The sequence below is a fragment of the Aythya fuligula genome, chromosome Z (assembly GCF_009819795.1).
Source record: "Aythya fuligula isolate bAytFul2 chromosome Z, bAytFul2.pri, whole genome shotgun sequence".
Classification (NCBI taxonomy): domain Eukaryota; kingdom Metazoa; phylum Chordata; class Aves; order Anseriformes; family Anatidae; genus Aythya; species Aythya fuligula.
In genome coordinates, this window is record NC_045593.1 from 54362771 (window position 1) to 54388793 (window position 26023).

A 26023-nucleotide genomic window follows, 5' to 3' on the forward strand; every position below is an offset into this window, starting at 1 on the left:
AGGTGCACACATTGGGAAATAACAATTATGTTTATTTTTGTGTGTTTAAACAGACACTTAAGGCACAGGTAGAACATACTGCACTTCTTATCACATAAGGAATGTGATACAGCAGATACCATAGTTTTAATTACTCAAGAGCTCCGAAACATAAAAAATGTACTCATGATATCAAGAGATTGTCTTTCATGCACAAATTTTGTTTTTAAAATTATGAAAAAATAAAGAAAAAAGGAATCATAAATCATTGCCGTTATGGAACAGACTCAGAAAACTAATTAATTATTAAATAAATTCTTAATCACAAATTTCAAATTACATTCAAATTGCAACTCAGATAAAAATGAATTTACTTATTCTGTGTTAGAGGAATGATTCATAAGAGGTATATGATTCTTACTTAGACCTGCTCAATTTTTAACACTGAACATAATTTATCAGAATTGTAACTTGAATATAGTCAATTTCATTTTTTTCCACATTTTCTCAAGCAGCAATGCCCATCAGCAGGACAGTTTCACACAGGCTTTTCCCGTGTCAATACAAAAACATGCTGAACCACTATCACTTAAAGCACAAACTATACATCTTCAAAGAAGTTCAATTCCATCATTCTGGATAAAAACACGGAACAGTGGTGTTTAGTTCTCACACAAGGTTGCATAGTTGGCAACCCACAGTCCATTTATTTTGCAACTTCGTTTTAAAATGTTCTTTCATGTTTATCCTACACTTCTCTATCTAAGCTCTTCAAAAACACTAAGTAAACAGGATCAAGTCATCTTGATCATTGCTCAATGCAACAAAGTCCTGCCAAAAGTCTTCACTGATCAGTGAGGGAATCAATAGCAGCTCGTCTCTAAGAATGTAAGAATCATTTTTTCAGAATGTTCTCTGATTCTTGCAAAATACAAAATCCTTTTGGCCATTCTCAGGACAGCTAAAAGAATCTGAAGAAATAATTTGCACACCTTTTATGCTGACTGTGAGAATAAAAGAAGTACAAGCATTTTTATTTTATCAAGACAAAACTCAGACCTAGACTTTTAAGAAGCAAGTTGTAATTTCAGTAAAACAACTACAGAAGCTTTAACATTACTATTTATCTATTTATTTTACTAAGTCTGAGAGCCAGAAAAACGTTCTTACACTCACACTGAGGCTTATAAAAATGTCTGGATCATGTGTTTATTAGCTGCTTCTGAAGTCCCTAACCTTCATTTCCAAGTGTACTAACATTTGCTAAAACATATAATTTTATTGCATACTCTGCAGTTTTAGCTCAACTTAACTAAAAATCCCTTTTGGATACAGAATTTACATAATGAACAGTAAAACTACATTTCAGTCTTCCTGGATCTCTTATGGTTGAAATTGTTCTGGCACAAACCAGAGAAGCTGACATTGGTTGCAAGCTTTTGCCCTGTTCTATTATGAGTAAGCTTCAAAACCAACAATCAGGCTTCTGTGGTACTTCTCACAAAATAAATAGTATTACCATGCTAAAAAGCAAACATTAACAGCTAGATTCTGGTCTCTAGAAACCATCTGACCTATAGCTATACAACATAATTCCTACATTTGTGTTGACCACAGCCCAAAAATATTCGCAAATTACAACACAGTTCTACTCTGTTACCTGAAAACATACCAAAGGAATATATATTGTTAGTAAAAGATGAGCTGGTGATGGCAGCAAGGATCTTCTAAACTAAGGTGGTAGGAGACATGATGGTTCTGAAAAGTTGAGGTTCAATGATAGGTATGATAATGACTAGGTATTCCTATAGGCAGTGTCATTTCTTACTATGGTGGTCTCTAAAACACAATCTCCTGCTTTTCAAGCATTACAATAATCTTTTTGGTCACCATAGTTTCAGAAAAATTAACACCTATCACTGACATTTAAAATGTGCATTTTGTTTATCTTGCACCTTCTATAGCTATTATAATTAAAGACCTCACACATGAAATACTTTACAAAGAAAAGAAATGGAGTGCACATCAGTAAACTCACAACTGTTATTGCATCTTGGTTCCAAATCCTCAATAATAGCTCGTTTCTTCTGTAACTCGTTATTAGCTTCATGGAGTTTCTCACTGTTGCAAATCATAAAGGCACATATTGTTTTCCAAATATTCTTACCGAGTTTGAATGAACATTAACCAATATTAAAAAAAAAAAAAAAAAAACTCAAACAGCAATATATTTCTAATAGCATTACTGATTTTTCCTATGTGGGATGAGGACAAAAGACAGGTGTTATTAATGTCACTGTGGAAATATTTGTAACACATGACAGCAAAGAATTACAGTATATGGAGAACTGTAACAGCAAACAGACTCATTCTCAGTCCAAAATGACAAATTTGCTTTAGAACTTACAGTAAATTACACAATGCATGCCTAAAATGAATACTTTTAACTGAGATTACATTATTCAAGAACGGCTAAAACCACAAGCAACAAAAACTACACTTATTGTAAGAGAGTTGAAAAGTGAAGTCTTTTGCATTTTAGGAAGTAGAAGGGAATAATATGAAGTGTTACCATTTTGTTCTAAAATGTTATGTATTATGCCCTAAGGTATACTAAAAAGTAAACCGATTATTTTTATTTAAATTCAAGTGTTTTCCCCAGAACAAAATGACTTACTCCTCTTGACAAACGACTTATACAACGCTAGGCAAGGTATTCTAACTAACACAAAATTGTGGTTTATTCACAGCTCTTATTACTTGGCAAAGTTTTTCTATGAAATGATAATATCCAAATAGCAGACTCCCTAACATTTCTGTGCTAAATCATTTCTCTTAGAAGTATATCATCTAGATACATTATTAATGAGCGTCTGCCTTCCCTATAGTATGGAAAACATATAATTTCAAACTGCAAGCAATACAGGAAAAAATACTTACAGATGTTCTTCAAGTTTCTTTTTCAGAAGAATTGACTAAAACAAAAAGTTAAATGTGTTATTTTAATATATGGGGGTGCTTTAATGTAATTTCAAAATTATTTTTAAGACAATTTTGACATTTAAACCCAAATCCACGTTTTTACTTCACTCAGTTTTAGATTATAAATCCATCCTCTGTGGCAGCAATCCTTTCCTTCATAGCCATGTGACTATCCTGAAATTAGAATGCTTTGTAACTTCACAAATACTTCCCCAGGAACTGGACCAATATAGGCAAGATCCATAAATGATAGTGCTCTATGGTAGTTTTAATTTCTTCATGATTCAGTACTTTTGTAATTAGTCTTAAAAAATTAATATGAAATTAGAAAGTGCAGCAAAATTTGCTAAAAGAGCTGTCTTACCAATATTGCAAAGCGATTTGTATCAAGATGTGTAATAAATTAGCTGAAGCAAATTCCTGTCCCCATAGAAACTGGAGGGAATAGAGTGTTTTAGACTGGAGTATAGCAGAACATTTAACACTTTTCTGTTTCTGTTCTTTACTGACTACAGACATGTAAAAAATATACAACTTACAGTGTTCCACTTTCTGGTTAAATCACATTTAGATAAGCTCTTTAAATAAAAGCTTCAAAGTAAATTTTTTTTTAATCTTAAACTCACTTTATACACAGTGAGTATCTTTCAAAAACCAAAACCAATAAATGTCTTTAAACTGAAAGTAGTGTTAGGTAAATAGAAAGCCATACTCACAATAGCCTTGAGCAGAAGCCCATGCCAAGAAACAGAGATGACATTAGTATAAAGCAAAACAGCAGCCAACAGAATAAACTATTTAGAAAGTCACAAACAAAGTTAAAGCTATGAGTATTTTCAGACATGCGTATTTTTCTCCTCTGTTCTCATCAGCAGTTTCATCCTGTAGCATTTTCTAAAACATATCACTAAAAAAATACATAAATGGTGAAGAAGCACATTTGTAAGTCATCATATCTAAACCAGAATTTCAAAGGAGAACAACTGCTGTTTTGGAAAGCCATTTAAGACAAAAATGATACAAGTAACAAACAGGAGAAAGTGTGCAGTCTATTGGGCTACAACCATAACAAAGAGATGCATGTGTTTTTGTGGAGTGATTCTGAATTGTGTTATTTTCACATAGATCAAATACACGACAAATGTAAAGTACTTAGAACAGAACCTGCCTTTTTGTTTTGTATTTATCCAATATAAATCACGGTGGAGCTCTAGCATGTGACTAATGTTCCAGAACACCATCAAAGTATAAGACAGTATCAGTAACAAAATTACTTCATTGCCTTTCATCCTGTGGTCTTTCAACACAGGTTTAGACACCTAGCCAATAGGGACAATTTCACTGTGCACCCCAAATTTATTTTTTTTCAGCTTTGTCATAGTGTAAAGACTTCAAGATATTGTCTTCAACCACATTCCTGGGTCACATTTTTGATTTCCAAATTCAAGACTGAAAACCAACTTCAAAATTGGATTTCCTTATTGCAGTAGAATAAATGGGGGAAGTATGTAAAATAATCCAACATGACTCCACTGATTTCAAAGTCAGAAATTTAGAGCAGCTAAACTTAGAGCTGTGGGTTTTGACCATTTGTATTTTTCTGTTCCCAATCCCCTAAAAAACAAAAACAAAAACAAAAAAAAACCTGCTGCTTCACCAACTCTTCTGTAACAATAAATGTTTGCACTCATCTTTCTTGGTCACAAAGTAACAAAGTATTTAAATTGGCAAGGTTGCTTACATCTGTCTGAGTGACTACTGATTGATTTAGATTAGAAATGGGAAAGCTGGCAACAGTGACTATTTGTTTTCGAAGGCTTTTAAGAAAATTAAAACTGAACTCAGCTTTCCTTTTGGAATGCTTGCATTACACTTGGGTGTAGACTGGTAAAGACACCAATGACCACTTGTCAATGGGGATTCAACTGGTATATGTTCGCTTATGTTACTCGCACAGTACTAGCATTGTTGTGGCAGTAATCTCCCTCCCATCTAGATAGAACATAAGTTCTCAGAAGCAAGAAGCTAACAATGATTCACAACACCACCATTAAGAGAAGCTGGACTAAGTCTACCCAGACAGAGTAATTTACCCAAGACACATGATTAGGAAAAAGGATAAAATGTAAAACACATGATTTTGCCAACCCAAAGATGTTGTATATACTCAAAGCAAGATGAATAAAAAATTCAAATAAATTATTCTAAAAATGGGTAGATGTTACTTTTTTTTTTTTAATTAAGTTTAAGTCAGCTTCAAAGTCATGTATTCACATCCCACATCCTATGCTCCTAACAAGTAATTAATAAAATTGTTGTTCTCAGATAGGAAGGATAGGACCTTAAAAAAAATCTCAGGAAAAAATGAAGCTTTATCTAATTTTGAGATAGCTTCACACTGAGATTCATTCAAATCTTTCATGTGTTCATAATAGACAAGTATTTCCTATAACAAGGTGGCTTTAGAAAACAGAAATCCTTTTCAGTATTTGCTATTTTTCCTTTGCATCAAAAAAAAAAAAAACCTTACAAAAATAGTCTTTTTATTGAAAATTACTCATATACTTAAAGGAGATAAAAGGAATATTTTTTTCCCCCTTTGTGGATCAAAGCTTGGTTTTGTTCTACATGTTAAAGCTGCAGGCAGATGGCTATACTCTGGCTTGAGGTTAAGCTAATTTAACAGGATGAGGGCAACTAAGCACGTGTCTTGAGAAAATTTCTTGATGTGAGAACCTGACAAAAGTTATAAACTTTTGAGAGATGGCCAGATGACAATGAGAGATGGCCAGATTTCACAGACATGTTAAGAGTAATGAGCAAAGCAGCTGAACTTCACAAGAAACAGAACAGGTAAGAGTTCTGGGGACTTTTAGGGAGATGCCAAGTCAGGAGGACATACTAGCTGTACCAAGAATAGCATATAAGGCCAAGATGGCCTATGTAACGTTAGGAGAAACTCCAGATTTTCTACAGATTTATCAGGACTATGTCCAGTGGGGCAGAAGTAACCAAAGGCAGGTTTTTTATTTAGGAATATATGTACAGTAGGGCAGAGAAAAGGAGAACAAGCATGAATAAAGGAAGTGATAATAAGGCATGCAAAAGAATCACAGCTGTTTGGGGTACCTGTTGAGCAGCCCTACACATGAACACGTTCTGAAGGACAACAAATCAAACCTGCTATTCTGACCACACCATTCACATCTGACCTGATACCGTAGTCTGGAAGATAAGGGTGGGAGGCCATTCCCTGTCCAGCAACGCAACACGTAGATGGACTGACTAATCAATCACGCATCCCAACATGATGTGTCAGTGCCTGTTACAGGCCTAATAGCACTGACATCTTCCTAACATCCTCCTTCCACTGCAACTTCAGTGCAAAATGAAACAGATCCATTCCTAATTTGGACTTTCAGTTTTCAGACTAGTTCACTTTGACATTGCAAATATGAAAAAGAAAGTGCATTGTTACAGAAAAGTAGTGGAAAAAAATAGTCAAAATGATGAAACAATGAACTGTATGGCAAGTGCCTCCTTATCCTTTCTCTCGTGCCTCTGACGAATCACCCTTTTTAAGGATAGATCAGAGATAACTTCAGGATGTGCCTGCACAACTTGATCTACCTCTGAAGCTGGGTTTGAGTTTTGCTCTGCTTTGTGTGAGATTTTGGATGAGGTGTCCCATCCATTCAGAGGTTCTTGAAACCTCAATTAATCTCTGATTCTACACTCAACTTACTCTCTTAATTAAGCAAGTCAAGGCCTACACTCTAAGCTCAGCAAAATAGGTCATGGGGTTTGTGCATATAAATCACTGCTGGCAGCGTCAGACTTACACAGAAGCCCAGAAAGCAGCTACTTCATCACGAATTTCAGCTCTGCTTGACAATGCCTGCCTGGTACACACAAGGCTATACCATGGTGTTCTGATGGTGGTATTTTGCTGTTAGCAGAATCACCTCAGAGGATGCCTACACAGGCTGCAACTACTCCTGTAAGTGAGCTACAGGCATATCCTAGATTACAGTCCAAGCCAGAGCCATAAAAAGGGACAGAATTACAATTTCAGTGAATAAACCTGAATGCAGTTAGATAGGGACCATTTACAATACTTAATGCCTGAGGATATATATTTTTTTATATTCTTGTTCACCTTGAAGATCTGATTTTGGTCAATAACCAAGAAACACCTCAGAATCACATAATAGTATGAAATGATTTTACAATGCATTCTAAAACACATTCTATGTTACTTAGAAAAATAACCTTAACTGAACGCAACTATGTTGTTTTAGGTTCATACAGCTTATTCTGGAAATTAAGTGGACAAGCTAAATTAAATACACTTTTAAATGAAAACAAGCAGCTAGTAATAATTTTCATTTTTATATGAATTAGTTAAAACAAAAACACAAAAATAGAAAGCAACACATTGCAACTTGTTGCCAGTTAGCAGGGAAATACACTGGTATTGTGAGTGTACACTGTGCACGTACCCTCCTGCAAATCACTGCTTTCAATAAAGTTATAGATCTTCTTGTCTCAAACACAAGAGATGGCAAAGTAATTTTTTGAGTGGAAGACTGAAAGTTGTTCTCCACACTAACTGCCATGATGGGTGTTCTCCTATTAAAAATAAAGCTAACTCTTTGAATGGAAACAGAAACTGCTGCAAATGTTAATCAACTAATCATTTGCCTTTTTTAGTTTTGGCCTGCCTGGTATTACAAGATACACTTACTCTAGCAATTACAGGGTTTCCACTGTCAGGAAAGGGTTTACTTTCCACTAAGCAAAACAAAAATAACTTCAGATATTTTACTAAGATGTGGAGAATTAACATGTCCTTAATGCCTTTCAGAAGTCTCTATTCTAATTAAATAACTTTAAACAATGCTGACTTTACTATTAGAATTGATACATTTAATTAAGCAAAATTTGACACTTTCTCTGCATAGTATTTTTGTATTTTTCTACACAAATGTCTTATGTCTTTTACTCTATTTAGAGAAGCACAACTTAGTATTTAGAGCATAACAGTGAATATGTAAAACAACCAGAAATCTTCATTTGCATATTACTTCACTACATAACAAGCAGAAACGTTTATCAAAAATGGACAGTCCAAGAAATATAACTACTTGAATGTAAACTTAATACACATTTCTACTTACATCTTCAGCTTTTGAACCTTGATCCTGCAAAGATTTTTGTAGTTCTTCAACCTGGGATTGCACTACTAGGAGTCTTTGATTTACCAATCTAGGAAATAGATATTTTGTTTTTCAGAAAACAGCAAAAAACTGCAAGACAATGCCTGAGACTTTTAAGTGTCTAGTATTTTCAGATCATCTACACAAGAGATGCAATGCCGTATTTTATTCACTAAAAATTTACAACAGAACTGAGAGGGAACAACAGTTCCAGAAATCAAAGTCTGTAGTCTCCCAGAACAGTCTGATACAGCATAGATGCAAGTCACAAGGAACTATTTCCATATACATGCAACAAGAGTTTCTAACTTGTTCTGACTCACTGTGAGACAGCTACTAGCTTACTGTCTTTACAAAGTCACAGAACCCTAAAAATCCACGGGTTGGAAGGGATCTTCAGAGATCATCTAAATCCAACTTCCTTCGTGAAGCAGACCCATGAAGCAGATCCACTTAGAGCAGTTGTGTAACACAGAACCATGTTCAGTTGAGGTTTGGATACCCCCAAGGACGAAGTCTGACAATTTTTCTGAGCCTCTCTTCTGGAGGTTGAAAATTTCTTAGATTTTTTATTTATTTATTTATTTTGTATTGAATCAGAATCTCCCATACTCCAAACAGTTTCCACTGCTTTTTTTCCTTCTACTGTCAATCTCTGAGAAGAGTCCAGCTCTGTCTTGACAGATTCCTGTTATGCAGATGTAGACACAGAACCATCTCCCATATGACATCTTTTCTGCATGCTGAGCAAACCCAGTCCTCAGTATTACCCCACATACCATGTGCTCCACTGTCGCTCATCTCAGCTCTCCTGTATGTCCATGTCTTCCCTGTACTGAGGAGTCCAAAACTGAATGCTACATCCAGATGTGGTATTATGGGATTCCTCAAATAGCTGCTTCACAGCCTCATGAGGACAGCCCAGGTCACAGTCAGCCTCCTGGGCTGCATGGTTCCCAGCTGAAACACTCTCTTTACTGCCTACCAGGATACCCAGTGCTTTTGCATCAGAGCTGTTCCCTGGTCTACCAACACCAGCCTGCATTGCCAGTCTCCTCCCAGACATGGACAGGCCCCCATCAGCTCATTTCTCTACACTGTTGACAGCATTACTATTCACTGTGACTGCAATTTATTGTCCACTTTATTGTCCACTTATTCTGCCTGTAGGTAGCCATTCTGAACATAAGGATATCACAGGAGACTGTGCCAAAGGCTTTGCCAAATCTGAGGTAATCTAAAGTATTTCACCCTCCTCCACATAGGCAGCCATCTCATTGAAGACAATCAGTTTAGTCAGGCACGCTTTGCTCCGAAAAAATTAATATCAGCCTTTCTCAACTACTTTCTTGTCCCTCTTGCAACTGGATATTCATTCCAGATGGATTTCCTTCATGAGCTTCCTAGGAAATGAGCTGTGGCTGACCAATCCGTAGAGGCCTGGATCCTCTTTCTTGCCCTTTTTGAAGTGACTGTGGCATTTACATTTTCCCAGGCTTCAGAAACCTTCGCCAATCAACATCAGCTGTCAAAGATTCAGATAGAAAGCAGCCACACAGCAGTATCAGCCAACTACCTTAGCACCCTCAGATGCATCCTTGTCTGGTGCCGTGAATGTCTACATTCAGGAACATGTGCTGTTGGGTTTTGAGTATCTCCAAGGATGGACACAACCTCTCTGGGCAACCTATTACAGTGTTTAGAAACCCTCACAGTATTTTCTTGTGCATTTAGATGGAATTTCACGTACTTCAGTTTGTGCCTGTTGCCTTTTCCCCTGTTACCACTGAGAAGAGTCCATCTCCCTTAGATACTCCCATCAGATGTTTACAAACATTAATAGCATCCCCCCTAAGTCTCCTCTTTTCCTGCCTACATAGAATCTCTGAAAGATGCTGTTGTTCTGTAATCACATCCTTGTGGCCCTTCACTCAGCTCACTATAGTTAAGTCTATGCCTGTTTTGTGCCAGGGAACCTGATATTGGCACAGTACTGTCAAAAGTGTCAGAAATTGTCAGAAAAGTCAATGAAGCAGAGGACAGAGAAGTCAAAAGACAAGACTTCTTACCTGTTCTCTGTCTCCAATTCATTCTTCCGTAAGTTTGCATCATCCAGAAGGCTCTGCAACAAGGCAATCTTTTCATTGTCAGAACCTTCTTGGTTCAACTTTAAAATCTTGTTCTCATGCTGAAGGCGAATGAGTTTCTCCCTAAACACAGGAAATACAGTTTTATAGAAAATAGTATACTAATCTCTTTAAAGAAGAAAACAGTTTACAACAGAAGGTGTAAAGATAACATTAAGATCATCTTTACCTATTTAAGAGAGCCAGATGAAACAACTAAGTCTTCAAACCCGCAAATTCAAACCCAATTAAAGGAACTGTAATTGTAGAAAGCACAACAGGAAAAAAATGCCTGAATGCCCCTACTAGATCTCAGAGTACAGAAGGACAGGTTTATAGGTCGAATGTGGAGAACACAAAGCTTGGTGACAAGTGTCAAGGGAGGCTGTAGTCTCAGCTGTCATTGAATTCCTGTATGAACCTAGGGAAGTCACTTCTACTCTGTTGGTCTGTTTTCCCTCATGTCACTTAACTTGTTGATTTACTCAGGTGCAAATGACAGGTCGCAGACCAGACCTGCCTGCTGAAAATCCCCCATCTAGTCACATCCATGAGCTGGAGAATGGTGCTCGAGTACAGATCCATGTTCTGTCACCTCACAGGGAACAAGAGAGCAGCAGCAGCTACTCCAGCGAGTAAGCTGCCTCTTACAGTCTTCCCCTGTCATCAGGGGAAGCAGCTGTACTCCTACAGCAGCCACTGCTACAGTCCCTCTCCGAGGCAGGCAAGAAGGCCAAATTTAGCAAACAGACTGCATAGATGCATGCTTGCATAAAATCCAGATTTCATCTTCAAGAGCTGAAGATGAAGAGATAATGAAACCACATGTCTAACCTTGAGTATCTACAGAATTTATGCTTCCTGTCCTCTCTCATGCAGTCATGAGAAAGGTTTATGTAATAACTCCATAATTCACTAATACTGCATCAAAGCATTCTTTTGTTGTTCCTGAACAAATCTAGAAGAATTGCTCTTGGAGTAAGGCGCAGCAACAGAGCTGGAAGAATTCTTTTCTACTGTTAGCTTTCTCCACTCAAATTATGTTTTGACCCCAAAACTATCTTTCCAATTGTTAAAATGTCAGTTTTTGTAGAAATGAAAGAATAAAATTCCTAAAGGGTCAATAGATTTCTGAGATGTGACTGTCTTTAAGTAACTTAAATTTCAGGTTGCAGTGATAATGAGCACACAGGCAAGGATAAGCACCATCTGCAACCTTTTAAACTATGATTTTCAGTTCTGTGGTGGCTGTTCTGTCCTTTCATAGACTGTAATCATTTGCAATGATACAGAGTAGATTATAAAATCAACTGTTTCTATAACAATTTTATTCATTTCCTCCTTGTACAACTGCAAGTTCCACTAGCATTTTGTCCGTTAATTCTCATATAAACCGCAGTTACATGAACTCTGTGCAGGAAAAGAGTTTGTTATCATTCTCCTGGAGTACAGTACAAAAACTCAAGAGGTCAAGTGAATTTTGTTCTAAGCTCCTGCTGTGCAGAAATCCAAAACAAGAGAATATACATATACACACACACACACACACACACACATATATATATATATATATACATATATATATATATATAAGATTGTTGAAACTTTATAGCACTGATTAAGAAATGAAGTGATTATTTAAGGGTACACTGTAAGGATTAGTAAAAAAGGCACACATTAACTTACTTTATTTCAGGAGTAACAATTTCTGCTGCTAAACTGTCTGAAGGTTCTTCTGTTCCTAGGGGCATCAATCCTGGGTCAGAAAAAATAAAAAAATTAAGAAGCAGACCAGTTACTTTCTTTTAAAAGATCAGACACAAACTTTGTTCTACAAGCTTGTAACTTTAGAGTAATGCTAGTAAATGGAAAATTAGACAAAGTCAGACTACAGCAAGACAGGCAACAGCAGTTTCATTTGGTTAATAATCGTTATTTCTGTCTTCTTTCTGGTGGAAGTGATTTTATGATGTATTTTCTACTCATTAGCTTATCTGAAAAGCTGTGCAATGCAACAAAAATAAATTGCAACACATGAAATATCATATATATGTGAGAAAACTTACATATTTTTCTTCAGAGATCAACTACATAGAAATCAGAAATACATACAGATAGACATACAGAATTACAGAAAAACTAACACAGAGGGGAGGAGACTAAAATTTCTGATCGACTGAAACCATGTTTAAAGTTCTTGAATACTTGCAAAGTTATGAGTAGCAGAAGCAGCTTTTCATTGCTATTCTCAGAGGAGCTTAAATTTATTCCCTGCTACACAAAAGCATATTCAGCACTCTTCAGAGAAGTCCTGTAAACTTTAGAAAAGATGCATTTAATCTCCTCATTTGTCCTTTACCTGTAGTGGTGAGTTGGCCCTCCTGTGCTTGTACACACCTGAGCTCTTCAATAGTTTCTTTCAAAGAATCTCTTTCTGTTCTTAATCTCTGAATAATTGGAAAGAGAATAAATATGAATCTTGGCACTACTTTATTATTTTTCAAATTAAGGCATCTTCAGTCTATTTTATAATAGAATAATTTTCAAGTATCCCACACCAACAGTGTTATTTTTATGAATGGTTGCTGCTCTGTTAATATACTTACAGAGACAAAAATACCAGGGTATAAACTTACACAGTCAATTTTGTGTCAACAATACTATCAATAAAATTCTGGTATGAGGTAGTAAACTGCATGTACTGGGACCACTAAGTCATCCTCCTTCCCCCCTCACCATGGGTTGGTTCCAAGGGCAAGTGAAGTGAGATGAGAGTGCAGATGTTTCTCTCAGAAATTTAGCCAAGAGTGAAATAAAAGGCATGTTGATACACAGTAAACACAACAGACAAACTGCATTAACTTAGTTTTGTTTCTCTTTCAACAGTGCAAGGGTGAGCAGCAGTTCTACCACCTCTTCCTGACATGCGTTAACCGGCCCTGCCAGTCACCAGCATCTCAGATATTTAAGAAAACTAGTTGCTTGAGGCTTAGTCCAAAGAGAACTGAAGAACAGGACAGGCCCATCCCGGGGGATCTATACAGATGGGCTCCTCAGTACCATGAGGTAAATACTCTCCCATTTTGCACAAATCTCCTTTTGGCAAAAAACAGGAATCTACAGGTAACATCAAGTCTTAGTCCAGAAGGTTCCCAAGAGTCAAATATGAAAGTAGAGAACAGCAATTATGTAAAGATCCAAATTGTAAATTGCTCCAATATTAGAAATGTCCAGTGTCACTAAAAGGTCTGAGACAGACCTCAGCTAGGTACAGTCGTATTGGCATCAGCTATCAAGGTCCTTGAATTTGATTCCATTTACAGTTTGATTCAAATGTATCTTATATTTCAGCCTAAATAGATTCATAACTTGGAATAGCTTTGACAAAGAACATTTTGTTGAGGTGTGACAGAGGCTTCTGCTGTATTTCTGAATCCTGCATGGTGAACTCTGGTGCAACTATTACAATTTGGGTAATATTTCTATTAGCACAGAAAGCCATTTCACAAACCCCACAGGCTATAAACCGTTTTTACTAAAAATGCCACAGAAAAATAGCCATACAGAGGAGTGCTCAAACTCACGATGCTGAAAGCAAGGATTCAGCAGTCTGTTACTGTCAGTCAGAAAACATCAAGTTGATTAATTAAATGCCAGAATATTTTAATGAATAGAAGAAGCTCTGGGTCTGCATTTGTACACTGAAGACAAAGCCAACTCAACAAATTGTATTAGCACTTATGAAACAGACCACAGAAGTGAAATTCAAAGCTACAGAAGATACCAAATGTACTACCACACTTTGCCAGAACATAAAGACAAGGACAAAACTGATTTCTATAGCTACCTCCAAAATATTACTGACAAAATACCATTGATTACTTTGCTTGTAACCTGTGATGGGCAATGCTAGTGATAATGTATGCGACAAAAAGGAAAAGAAAGAATACATAACACAGGCAGCAAATCACTAATCCAAACATTGAGAATCTTCTTCAACTGTAAACTAGTTCTCACAGGTGTATGTTAATTCAGAAGAATGTCCTGGAAACCAACATCCACCAAAAAATAAGCTATTTGCCAGGCAGTAAAACAGAAAACCATATGACAATGACCTGCAATTCAGATCCTTTGTGCAAGAAAAAATGGTCCATCAAGCAACAGGTAAGCCACAAACACAATCTTACCATTGTAAAACATAACAAAACTAGAAAAGCAAATTTTAAATAAGGAGCAGGGATGAAAGCCAAAGCACAATATGAAAATGATTACTATGAGCATTCCAATCTCAGCTGAAGAGCACACGGAAGTGATATCAAGGTCAAATGTTCACAGTAGTTAGAGAATTTAACAAAATATGGAGAAAAAAAAGGATCTGTGAACAGAAAATAACTGAGATTTTTCAGTTCAAGTGCTATTCAAGTGGAGGGGCTGGAAAATTTGGACAGGATTTAATAGGAAATATGACAGATTGAAGGAAATGCCTACAAAGATTCTGGCTGATGGACAGGTGGATTTATACGTTGAAGAAGCCTGAGAAATCTGTAACTCAAAAGCGCCAGCCATGCTTTCAGGTACTTTGAAACACCTGCAAATGAATTCCTAAGAAACAAACTGCTGATAAACAAGGGTGTGTAAGAGAAAGAAAAATCTGAAGGATCGGTCTTAGTAAAAAGAAGGCAGAGCAACTGATCTCAGAATCACTAGTAGCAAATGACTGAGAGGAACAGAATAGCCTGGTATCCATCCTCTGTACCTCATGTTGACACTACAAGACAGATCAATGAGGAACTGTTGTAAAAGGTACGACTGCAAGAAAAAGGACAGGTCTTGTAAGATTCCTAAAAGACTTGCTGCAGTGCTTGTGACTGCACAAAGAGAAGCATGCAGACAGTACCTCAAAGAAAGCTCTTGAAAAAAAAAGTAACAGGAGTTCAGTACTAGGATAAAATACTGCAAAAAATCCTATTTTAAATAGTTATTCAGAAAACATGACAATTACTTTGGGTGTTTATTAACCTTCCCATGGTGAATGGGCAAGAAACAACTTCAGAACACAACTGTGAAGGTTATTCCTCTTAGAAATGTGTTGATGATGTTTTTGTACAGTCACTTTATTCTATGCTGTACAGTTCTAAGATTTAAAAAGAATATTGTAAACACACATGAGGAAATGTTATATGAAAAAAGAGTTCCTAATTTAAAAAGCTTGCTGTAAACATCTAGTTTTCATTATCATATGCCTGTGTTATAAAAGTCACAAAGTTGTTTTTACTACTACCAAAAAAGTAACACCTTGGCACTTACATCTTTTTCTTTTTGGAGGCTGTCTACTTTTTCTTTCAGCCGTTTGCATTCATAATCTAATTTATCAGCTTTCTTGGATTCTTCAGATAACCTGTTTTGTAGTTCAACTGCCTGTGAGAACAAGAATTAATAATTTGTCCGCAAATATTAATATTAAAACAAAATACACAAGACAAAGTAGCCAATTACCATGCACCACAAGTCATTTTGTAAAACAAATGAAATATTTACCTATAGGACATACTAAAACCTTATTTCATCAGTTGTTCTGAGCTTCAGCAAAAACTAAAAGCATTCAAATATTAGGTTTCACCATAAACAAAAGGAGCAAAAAATTGTAAAGTATGTTCTGTATATTTAAAAACAGGAATTTACGTCCAAGCATGATTTACAGGGAATTTTTTATTTTTATTTTTTTTTTTAAAAAGCTATATATTTCTATGGATCAAGGAGCTTAGGAAAAGTAGAAAAATCCTCCTGCTATCTCAGAAGTGTAGGAAAAAGAAAAATCTCTGAAGAAATCCACTTTAACTTCAACCTTTCGTTAACTCTGTTTCACAAGTCTTGCTCAGAACTCAACCACCAGTTTGTGTAGTCAGGCAATGTCTCTTGACCTGAGATTTTCCTCATCTTTTTTTAAAATACACTAATATAAAGATTCACCCATAGGCTCATAAGTAGTTTTCTTTACTTCAGAAGGAAATACATTGCTAAGTGTCACATATATACTTCCAATTACAAATTACTAAGGAATTAATGAAATGAGTAGAAATCTGAAAGCTGAGCAGAAACAATCAGTGAGCAGAAGGCAAATCAGTGAAGTTCTGCCATTCCAAAGGTCTCAGCCTTTACTAGCAAAACCTCATCCCCAGACATTAATAACACTCCTAATGCAGAAAGCAAGGAAGCAACTAATACAAAAAGATTTAAGATGGTAAAAAAAAAGACTGACCTGAAAATACGTAAGCTGAATGATTACTCAGCTAAAGACATACAGCTTCTTCTGAAGCAACTCATAAGAAGGATTTTTCATGACTTTCAGATTACAGGGAGAGTGACTAACGAATTGTTGAAGCAAAACAGCAGCCATACCTACATAAGACTATCTAGTGGTTCCAATTGCCTTTTATTTTCAATGTGTATAGCTATAACAAAATAACTACTGGGCCAGAAAAGCTGCATAGGCTTAAATTTCAGAATGAAGGACATTGTTGCTGTTGTTCTTAAAATAAAGGCTGGGAAAAAAACACAGGCCTGCTATTTCTGAGATTATCAGAAAAATAAATCAAAATGCTAGAGTTGAAAATACTGAATTTCTCAGATTTGACTTCCATCACTCCGGATATTAAAAAATGAAGGCCTTCACCTGTGATTGTCTCCTCTTGTAAAGAAGGTATATTCCCACCTCACATGGAATAAATGCATTAATGTCTGTAATCAGTCGTGCCATAATTATGTAGAAAAATACAGCAGGAAATAAATTATTTTGAATTGGATTTGGGGATTGTATAGACAGATACACAGCTACATGGTAATGCAGAAAACTAAAATAAAATAAAAAAAAAGAACTGCCATCACATTTACTGAGCATTATTTGACACATGGAATGAGTAAAGCAGGCATCTTGCAGCAAAGAAAAGAAGGACATACTGTTAAAAATATATCAGAACGCACATGCACAAAGGGACTGAATTAAAATTACAGAAAGCAATCCTGGAATCTGCACATTTTAATTCTTCATGCTGCAATAAAAGGCTTACTATCAGAAAAGTGAAGATAAATTCCTAAGTAAATGCTATTGCATCTCCCAGCACAATACACCATCACCAACGTCATCTCACAGAAACCAGTAGGTAAGATGAAGATGGAATTTCCTTGAGATTGCTATACACCACTGTATTTCTGCACAACACCTGCACAGCACAGAGCTTCTAAATCAAAGTAACTCTTCTGATTACATCCTTTTAAATCCGATTGGATCCCTTCACACACCAGACCAGACATATGGCACTACAGTGGCATGCTACTGACTGCTCAACAAGGGTATAACATCTGAATTTTTATATCTGGCTTAATTTTTATAGCAGAACTTGGGATGCATAGGAATTAATTTAATGACAGTTCATGACTCAGAGGCAGATCTCAGAAGGAGCCCAAACAAACAGACACTTAAGGTACATACACTGTGTTCATTCTGAGGCACTGTGGTTAGGTGAAAGGAACGCACACCTGTCACATGAGAAACTTGAGGCTTATTTCAGTCTCACAAAGCAGACCACTTTTGTACAAATCAACAGCTCCTTAGATGTGAAATCCCTGCTATAAAGCATGGGGAATGATAGCAAAAAGGAGTACTTCTTGCAGAACAAATGACAGGACTGTCTAAAATCAGGACAGGACTTCTAAAATCCTTATCATTGGTCAAATGAGAACAATCAATGCAGATTGCCAAAGTTACGTAATTATATCACATACTGAACTGTTCACAGGCAAGGAATATTTCTTGCTAGTTAACGTAATACTGCTTGTGTATGAAAGGCCATTGGTTTTACTTTTCCCTTTGATTGTCTGTTATTTCAGTGTTTTTCTTGCCCAAGTTTTTTTCTAGTGGAATCACTTGGACTGTATTTACGATTAGCCCATAAAGGCTGAAGCTCACTGTCCTAATAACCAAGACGGCCATACACGCAAAAAAAACGTTCTCAACTCTCAGGCCACACTTGGCATGAGGGCATTCACTGTAGTTGGTGGCGGCTTTTGCATTCTTACTCTGCTGTAAGCTGATGTATAGAGACCTTTGTACCATGACTACCACTTGGAGTTCACAATCAGATAGGAATACTGAGTGGGCATTACTGCTTTAACAAACGCGGCTCTGTCTGATCTGTAACAAGAATCCAAGTATGATGTCATATCAGCGTAGCACAGAAGCAGAGAGAAGACTGAGCACATCTTCCACCATTACAGAAATATGATCACATAGTGCCTTGTTAAGCAAGATAAATGCCTTTCACTTCAGAGAGAGTGGCGGTGATTAATTTTGTACTCTGTTGAGTGCATATAAACAAGGGTGGTATACATCCTTTTCTCTTTACAACTACGCACAACTAGAACCTCAAATAAAAAGGTTGATGAATCAATGGAATAACTTACCTGATCTATGTTATGCTCCTTACTGCTGGAAATTTCTAAGTGAAAAGTGGATACTTTTTCTTAAAGAAGAGGCTGTAACTCAAACCTCAATACTGAGTATGATTTAGGAATAGTTTGAGAAAAAAATGTTAACATTTGTGGATTTTTTGAAAAGAGAAAAATACTGTATACTAGCAAACAAAGGTAAAATTCAAACAATGACAAGACTTGCAGAAAAGAAGAAAAAAGGCAGCGCCCACAAAACAAGCAACTCTCCTAAACACATGGAGCTGTCTGTTCATCTTTTCTTTTTTACTTTGAGGTATTAGCTGTGTGATGACAAGGAACTGTTAAACGATGCAGAGAACTGCTGCACTGACGATGTTTTTTCTCACCTGTCTCTTGTACGTCTCTAGCTGACTGCGTGCTGCATTGGCCTTCCTTAGTTCTTCTTCCAGGCTCACCGTATTTTGCATGTACATCGTATTCTTCTCTTCTAAGAGTTTCACTTGCCGCCGCAAATCACCCAAGTCTTCTAATTTCTTTTTGTACGACTCAACTTGGCTTTCTAACTTGGCTACTTTATCAGAAGAATGCCTGGAGGGACAGATTTGTATCAGGTTTATATTCTGAAAGCTAACAAAATTGTATGTCTTGAAGCTTCCTCTGTAGTTTGAATTCATGCAGAACACATTATGAGACATCATGAGGAACATGAGAAAGTGACCATATTCTTACATTACGAGATGTTTTCACTTCTAAGTTGTCTGCTTCCCTTCCACCATTTGTTACCTCAAAAAGCTGTTGAAGCACCTTTAAAGAGTACTGTTTGAACACAGGTCTGTATTATTTTGAAGGCCACAGTACCCACTTCACATTTGTTCAGTGTGGTCAACTCTTCCCCATCAAGGTCAAATGTGCAAACTATACCAATTGCTGGATTCAAGATTTGACTTCTGCTGACAATACTGACTTAGTCTTATAAACAAACCTTAAGTCAGAATAGAAAAAAAAAAAAGAAAAAAATCAAGAACTACAGACTCATAAACATGGGTTTGCTAATTCCTGTAGGACATGCGGAGTGTCTTTGATACAAAATACTGGAGGGTCAGACTCTCTAACATGTTTCATAAACTAAAGTTTAAATTTTAATTTCCATGTGGTAATTTACTTATTTTTTAAAGATGATGAAAAAAATCTGACTTGCATTTTTATCAAAATGTGCAACTCAGAGACATTAAATAAAAGTATCTTAAAGAAATATAGAACTGGTATCTCACTGAACTAAACACCTGCAACTTGGTATATATGTTAGTTATCGTTATTAAGTTTCATCAACAAAAGCTCAGAGACCTTCAGCTCATGCCCTGATGTGATGCCTCATTGCATTCTCCCAGCTATAAAAAAGTACAGCAACCGTATCCCTCAGAAGTCCTTTTCATATTCCACTTTTTGTTCCCTCTGTATTTACTGCAATATTTGCTCCATGGCCTCATTACAAGGGCATGTAGTGACATGACAAGGAGTAATGATTCTACACTGATAAGCAGGAAATTCTTTACTGTGAGAGGTGAGGCCCTGGCACAGGCTGCCCAGAGAAGCTGTGGATGCCCCATCCCTGGAGGTGCTCAAGGCCAGGCTGGATGGGGCTTTGGGCAGCCTGGTCTGGGGGGAGGTGTCCCTGCCCATGGTGTGGGAGGTGGAATTATATGACCTTTAAGGTCCCTTCCAACCCAAACCATTCTATGATTCTGTGATTAGTAGAAATAATGGAGTCTCAGTCCCTCCACTATCTGGTACAGATAAATACAGAAATCCTGGTGTTCCAGAACACAGAGGACGGACACTCCAGGATACCAGCTGAAGCATAGCATTGCACATACTGCACACTGTTCATGTGAACAGCAAGGGATCTGAGAAGTTTATGGTCCAAGCCACCCTCACTTAACTAGAAAATGTAAACAAAGCCACTAGTAGGCATTTGGAGAATCTGTATTACGTGTAACCAGACTACAAGTATACAAACTCCCTGATGATTATAGACACTCATGTTGTGGCACAGGTGAGTGGAAAGTACTCAAGATACCACTGAGTGATTTATTACAGTCATCAGATAGCATAATACTGCTAAGCTATCTAATCAGTAAATGTTAGGCATGTAATTAGTAACTAATTTACTTAAGCAGAATTGAGTAGTGGTCTGTGCACTCATTTGGAGGATCTGAAAAGGACTGTGACATTGAAGTGGCATTCACAATATGCTCCTTCTGGCAGACCAACATCAGCAAAAAAAAAAATGCTTAGTGTTACTTCACCTTGTGAGTCACACTAAGTAACACTGGGGAGCCATAAGACCAGTACTACTGGGACCACTAACATGGGGTTTAAATCAGGAGTATGTGCTGGATAGAAAGATGGAAGGCAAAAGCTTATGAAATTAGGATATAATAACCTGTATTGAATTACTCAACAGGTGAGGGAAAAACTGTACTGAACATATGGCAATTTGATCAGGGTTTGAGAGAAAGAAAAATAAAAGTCATATAAAGGAAAGAGCAAGTCAGGATTATGACGGTTCCTTTGAATTTGCTTGATGGCTATGGTAGACATGGTAAGAGACAAACAAGCTAAAATTTATTTGTTAGAAGCTGAGAAATAAAATCTTTCCAAAAGCAGTATGACACAAAGCCAGCAATAAAAAACAGTAAGCACAGAGTAAATACCTACAAAATAAAGTACAACCCCAATTCACCACTGAAGCTTAGCAGCAATGGCAACAACTACTACAAATTGACAGAACAGACCCAAAGTTATGACTGCTATGTATGACGATGATGGGGACAGAGATACATGGCACGATCCAGAGTCCTGAACCCCTATCAAATGAACACCATATAACAAACCCCTCTGATTCAAAGAATGACAAAGTTCACACAGTAGCACCCATAATGAACAACCTGGAACACTGTCTGGATGGCACTGTCCCTGCCCTCTCTCCTCCCTATTCCCAACTATTACAGTTTCCTCAGCTTCATTTTGGAACTCATTTACATACTCAATTTCCTATGAAATCTGGAAAAACCCCTGCTGGTGGTCAGTTTATGAGATCCTGGGGCAACCCAAATCTCCATAACCTCCAGCAATGCACAGAGACTCTCTCTGATGCAAGGAATTACTCTTTGAACCCAAACTTCCCACATAGATCATTTACAGAATTGGGCAGTATGTTGGGTTCATTCCTTACATTAATGACAGAGAAGGTAAAGATGAATGTCTTTAGTAGAAAGCTAGTGAATTAGAAAAGTCAGTATTAAAGGAAGTCATGTTAGAATTGGTAGAAAAAAAGATACAGCTGAGTGGCAGATAAACAGTTCTGAATAATTCATGGCAGCAAGATACCACCATTGAAGGATTATGTTGTTGTTGTTGTAAAAGAGGCTGTCCCACCTTACAAACCCCTACCATTGTTAGTCATTACAACTATGGGTGCTAAAAATTCAGTGGCAAAGACAGCTGTAACAGATGTTGTCCATATTATACGATGAACCAAAGCACAAGTCCAAACAATCCCATGAAAGGAAAAGGTCTGGTTTCCCAACAGGAATGGACACTCACATCATGAAGGTGATGAAGAGCATAGAATAGTCTACACTCAAAGACCAGTACATAACTTGTTATGGCCATAAGATGGTATAAATTTGCTAAATTTGCTAATATTCACTGATTAGACATATAATAAGTACTTAATTTATTTAAGCAGAATTTTGCGGTGTGTACCTGAGTACATCTATCTCATCCTTCAGAGACTGAGCCTCTTCTGCTAATGTAGTAAGCTCTTCTGTCTGTTGTCTCAATTCAGCAATCTCCTTTTCTAGTTCTTCACAGCGTATTCTGTAGTCATCTTTGGCAGCTTCTAATCTGTAGAAATGAAACAGAAGATTTCTCAGCTTGAGCAACAGTTACCTTTCTTCACCATCATCCTCTCTAAGAATGCTAGAAACAGACTTCTTATGCAAGAAAGGAAAACGGCATCCCAGTGTGCAACACTGCAGACACTCCCAAATGCTTTGATTATTGAAAAATATAGAAGGAGATCAAGTTTTTTGATGCCTTCTATTTGATGTCAGTGTTTCTACATGGAACGTCCCAGTGTTGTGATGTTTTAATGGAAAGATAACCTAACTCTCTTCTGTTATAATAATCCAAAAAAGTCAATGTTCATGCAGAAATTTCCACCTTTTTCTTTTTTTCAGGGAGTACGGAGTCTGAACATGATGTCTTTATCCTAGGATTTTTTTCAGCTGTTTACATTCAATAATATTAACCTGATTATCAGATGAAACGTCGTGGAGCTCTCAATGAGGTGGTTTTTATTTATTTATCTTTAAAGCCTGTCCAGCACATTCATTTAGTTACCAAGTCATTCATTTAGTTACCTGGAATTCAACTAGCAAACACATAGTCATGTCTGCTACCAGCTACAAACAAACCATCTACCCACATGCAACTCTTCTACCTGAATGTTTCCTCTTGGAGTTGTTCTAGCTGTGTCTGCAGCTGCAAGTGCCTACGACCTGCAGGGCTGTTGGGATCTTCGATAGAATCAGATTGATTCAAACGTTCCATCAAAATCTGGTTCTCGGCAAGCAAGCTGCTCTTCTCCTCCTGAAGGGCTGCAACCTGTTTTAAGAAATACAGGAACTAGAATAACAGAGCTATCCAGCTCTATACAGCAATTTTCTTGTGTGCATAATACAGTAGAAACAACTCATAAATGGAAATGCACAGTTTTCAATAATCCCATTTCACAAAGGACAAACTGTAACTTTAATAGGTATTCAATTGCTATGTGATGTAACAACATATGGCAACATTAGGGGTAGAATTTACCACTCATAAAATGTAATTTTAACTGTACTTCTCAGAAGCATCTAGGCAAAAAGTCTTAGCTATCACAGAAAATGAGTTCAGTATATTGACGTCTGCATACTTTCCAAACAAGTAAAATTAGCACTTCATATTAAAGCTTTTAAAATTGACTTCCAAATGAAACAATGCCTATCATTTCCATAGAATATCCAAGTCTGGATATCCAAGCAATGGCTGTGCCCTTCTGATTTTATTTTTTTTTTCATCCAGAAGCCAACTGTAAGCAGATCTGAAACAGGAACAAAATCCCAAGATGGCTCAGTTTCCAACAGTTTTGTGAAAACAAGCACTGGTGCAGAGAGAACCAGAAGTGCTGCAAACAGCAGCTGAAGCGTGAGTTCATATATTAGTAAGCTGCATAGGAGCTATTATTAAATATGCAGGAGGAGGAGGAGAGCAAGAGAAGAAATATGAAGATCTCAACAGAAGGAAATGCTTCATTAAGAGCTTGTATTATCAAATAAAATCCACCATGAAACACAAATCAAGGCAAACAACTTCATTAATTCTAACAGTTAGTGAACAGCTTGGCAAAAAGCTGAATTATAGCACCAAGAATTTTCACTGACAATGCCTTCTTAGGCTCCCTCATTACCCTCTTCGCGTCTTCCAGATCACATATGATCAATTTTACAGTAAGGCTCAGTTTAAACCCATAAAGAGCTGGTAGACAAAAGTAGCTTCTGACTGGGTTGAAACTAATTGTTACAGCTGCACTACTCCTAGGAGTTCTCTAACTCAAGCATTGAGCCACACAGCTCAGTTCCTTCCTATCTGAATAGAAGTTTTGTTAGAATGAATCATCTTAGTAACGGTAACATTGCATCAAAATGACAGAACAAACTTCACTCTGCTAGCGCAAGTAAAGCAAAAGAATTACTGTGCAATTTTCTTCTCCAATGTACAAACTAGATTTCCATGCTATATGTCTTGTCTTCAGCTACCTAAAAATTCCTAAGTCTCTTCCTCAGTAATTACTAACAGATACAATATAGAAAACCTACCTGCATATCTAATTCGTGACATCTTTGGGCAATTTCTTCTTTTGTTGCCAGTGCTTCGTTTAATTCTTCTGTAGTTTTCTTCAGCTACCATAAACAACAAATATTTTTAGTTTAATCACTCTCTGTAAAGCAGGTAGAAAAATTCTGAACTACACGACTGCACAATTATTACTACATTTAGGATATATACTAAGTTTTTTTTGAAAGTGAGGCAATTCTGCTCTTAAAAAGAAATAAAGAAGCAGATATGAGCAGTGTTTAATTTGTGTGACAGAAGTAAACATATTTAAGAGTATTTGGTCTTACAAAAAAGCATTAGAATTACCACATTTATTCTACGAACAGACTTTAAAAATCCTGAAGAACTTGGGTCTGAAGACCTTGTCAATTCTGCACACACTGGAAAAAATTGTCAATACCACTTTTCTTTACGGATGCGAAGAGTGGGTAATTTCGGTTTTCAATCTACTTTTTAAATACACAAAGGATTGGAAGGTGGAATACAGGGAATGGACAATTAGGGTAAAATCTCTCTAGTCACTTGAAACTGCATGACAGGATTACAATTAACATGGTGATGGAGAGCCCTACCCCCTTCTGGAAAAAAAAGACATTGAATCTTTTAAGTAGTGGGAAATATTCAGGTAATCCCCATAAAGGGTTTTTTGTTCAAAAATGCATACCTTCCGCATTTTTATATGAATGCTGTAAAGTTAACTCTCTTACAAGTTGTAATAGCACTCAGGACTGTTTTAAGAATTTTGAACCAAATCTATACATTGTTTTAGCCAATTTTAGAAGTGGGAGATGGCAAAAAAAAAAAAAGTTTTGATAAATATTACAAACATTCTTATTCTTCTTTCTCATTACCCAGAAATTTACACCAGTCTGCAGTTTTGCTATACTATGTCACATAGCTATTTTTTTTCCAAAATGACTTTTTTTCTGTTAAATACCCAAAATGGGAAACTCAACTTATAAAGCAAAATGACTTAAAATACTGAAATTTATTTTTCTGTTCCTTATGTGAATTTCTCATAAAATCCTTTCATGACTCTACAAAAAGACAGGCTTCTTAATAAAGCAAAATGATTGGGCACTGATATACTATAATTGAAGGAAGAGAAACATCTAGTCTTAGATACCTGCCGATCAAGGTCAATGTAAGCATCATTTCCAACAGAGACGGGAGACTCTTTACTCATCAACTGCAATTAGATTACAGTGGATTAGAAAAAGCAAAGATTTACTTTTATATTAAAACCTAAGCTTCAATGAAATACCAAATTGATCTGAACTTCTGCAAGCTTCATTCTGACAACAATGAAGTTTTCCACTTCATTTT

The 26023-nt window shown here is 36.6% G+C and overlaps 1 protein-coding gene across 4 annotated transcripts in view; it reads right to left on the reverse strand.

The window, feature by feature from the left end:
- The window catches only part of HOOK3 (hook microtubule tethering protein 3), an 87077-nt gene that overhangs the window by 15935 nt on the left and 45119 nt on the right, over positions 1-26023 (reverse strand). For 2 of the 4 annotated variants that reach the window (XM_032206722.1, XM_032206723.1), the window contains exons 7-18: positions 25824-25886; positions 24679-24762; positions 23262-23425; positions 22523-22663; positions 19141-19342; positions 15614-15724; positions 12666-12753; positions 11993-12062; positions 10250-10390; positions 8142-8229; positions 2920-2954; positions 2018-2100 (exon numbers count right to left, since the gene is read on the reverse strand). In XM_032206722.1, coding sequence (XP_032062613.1) covers positions 2018-2100; positions 2920-2954; positions 8142-8229; positions 10250-10390; positions 11993-12062; positions 12666-12753; positions 15614-15724; positions 19141-19342; positions 22523-22663; positions 23262-23425; positions 24679-24762; positions 25824-25886 — 1270 coding nt within the window. Of the gene's footprint in view, positions 1-2017; positions 2101-2919; positions 2955-3677; positions 3684-8141; positions 8230-10249; positions 10391-11992; positions 12063-12665; positions 12754-15613; positions 15725-19140; positions 19343-22522; positions 22664-23261; positions 23426-24678; positions 24763-25823; positions 25887-26023 lie in introns of all 4 variants that reach the window. The other 2 variants (XM_032206721.1, XM_032206724.1) reach the window with 2 other exon arrangements.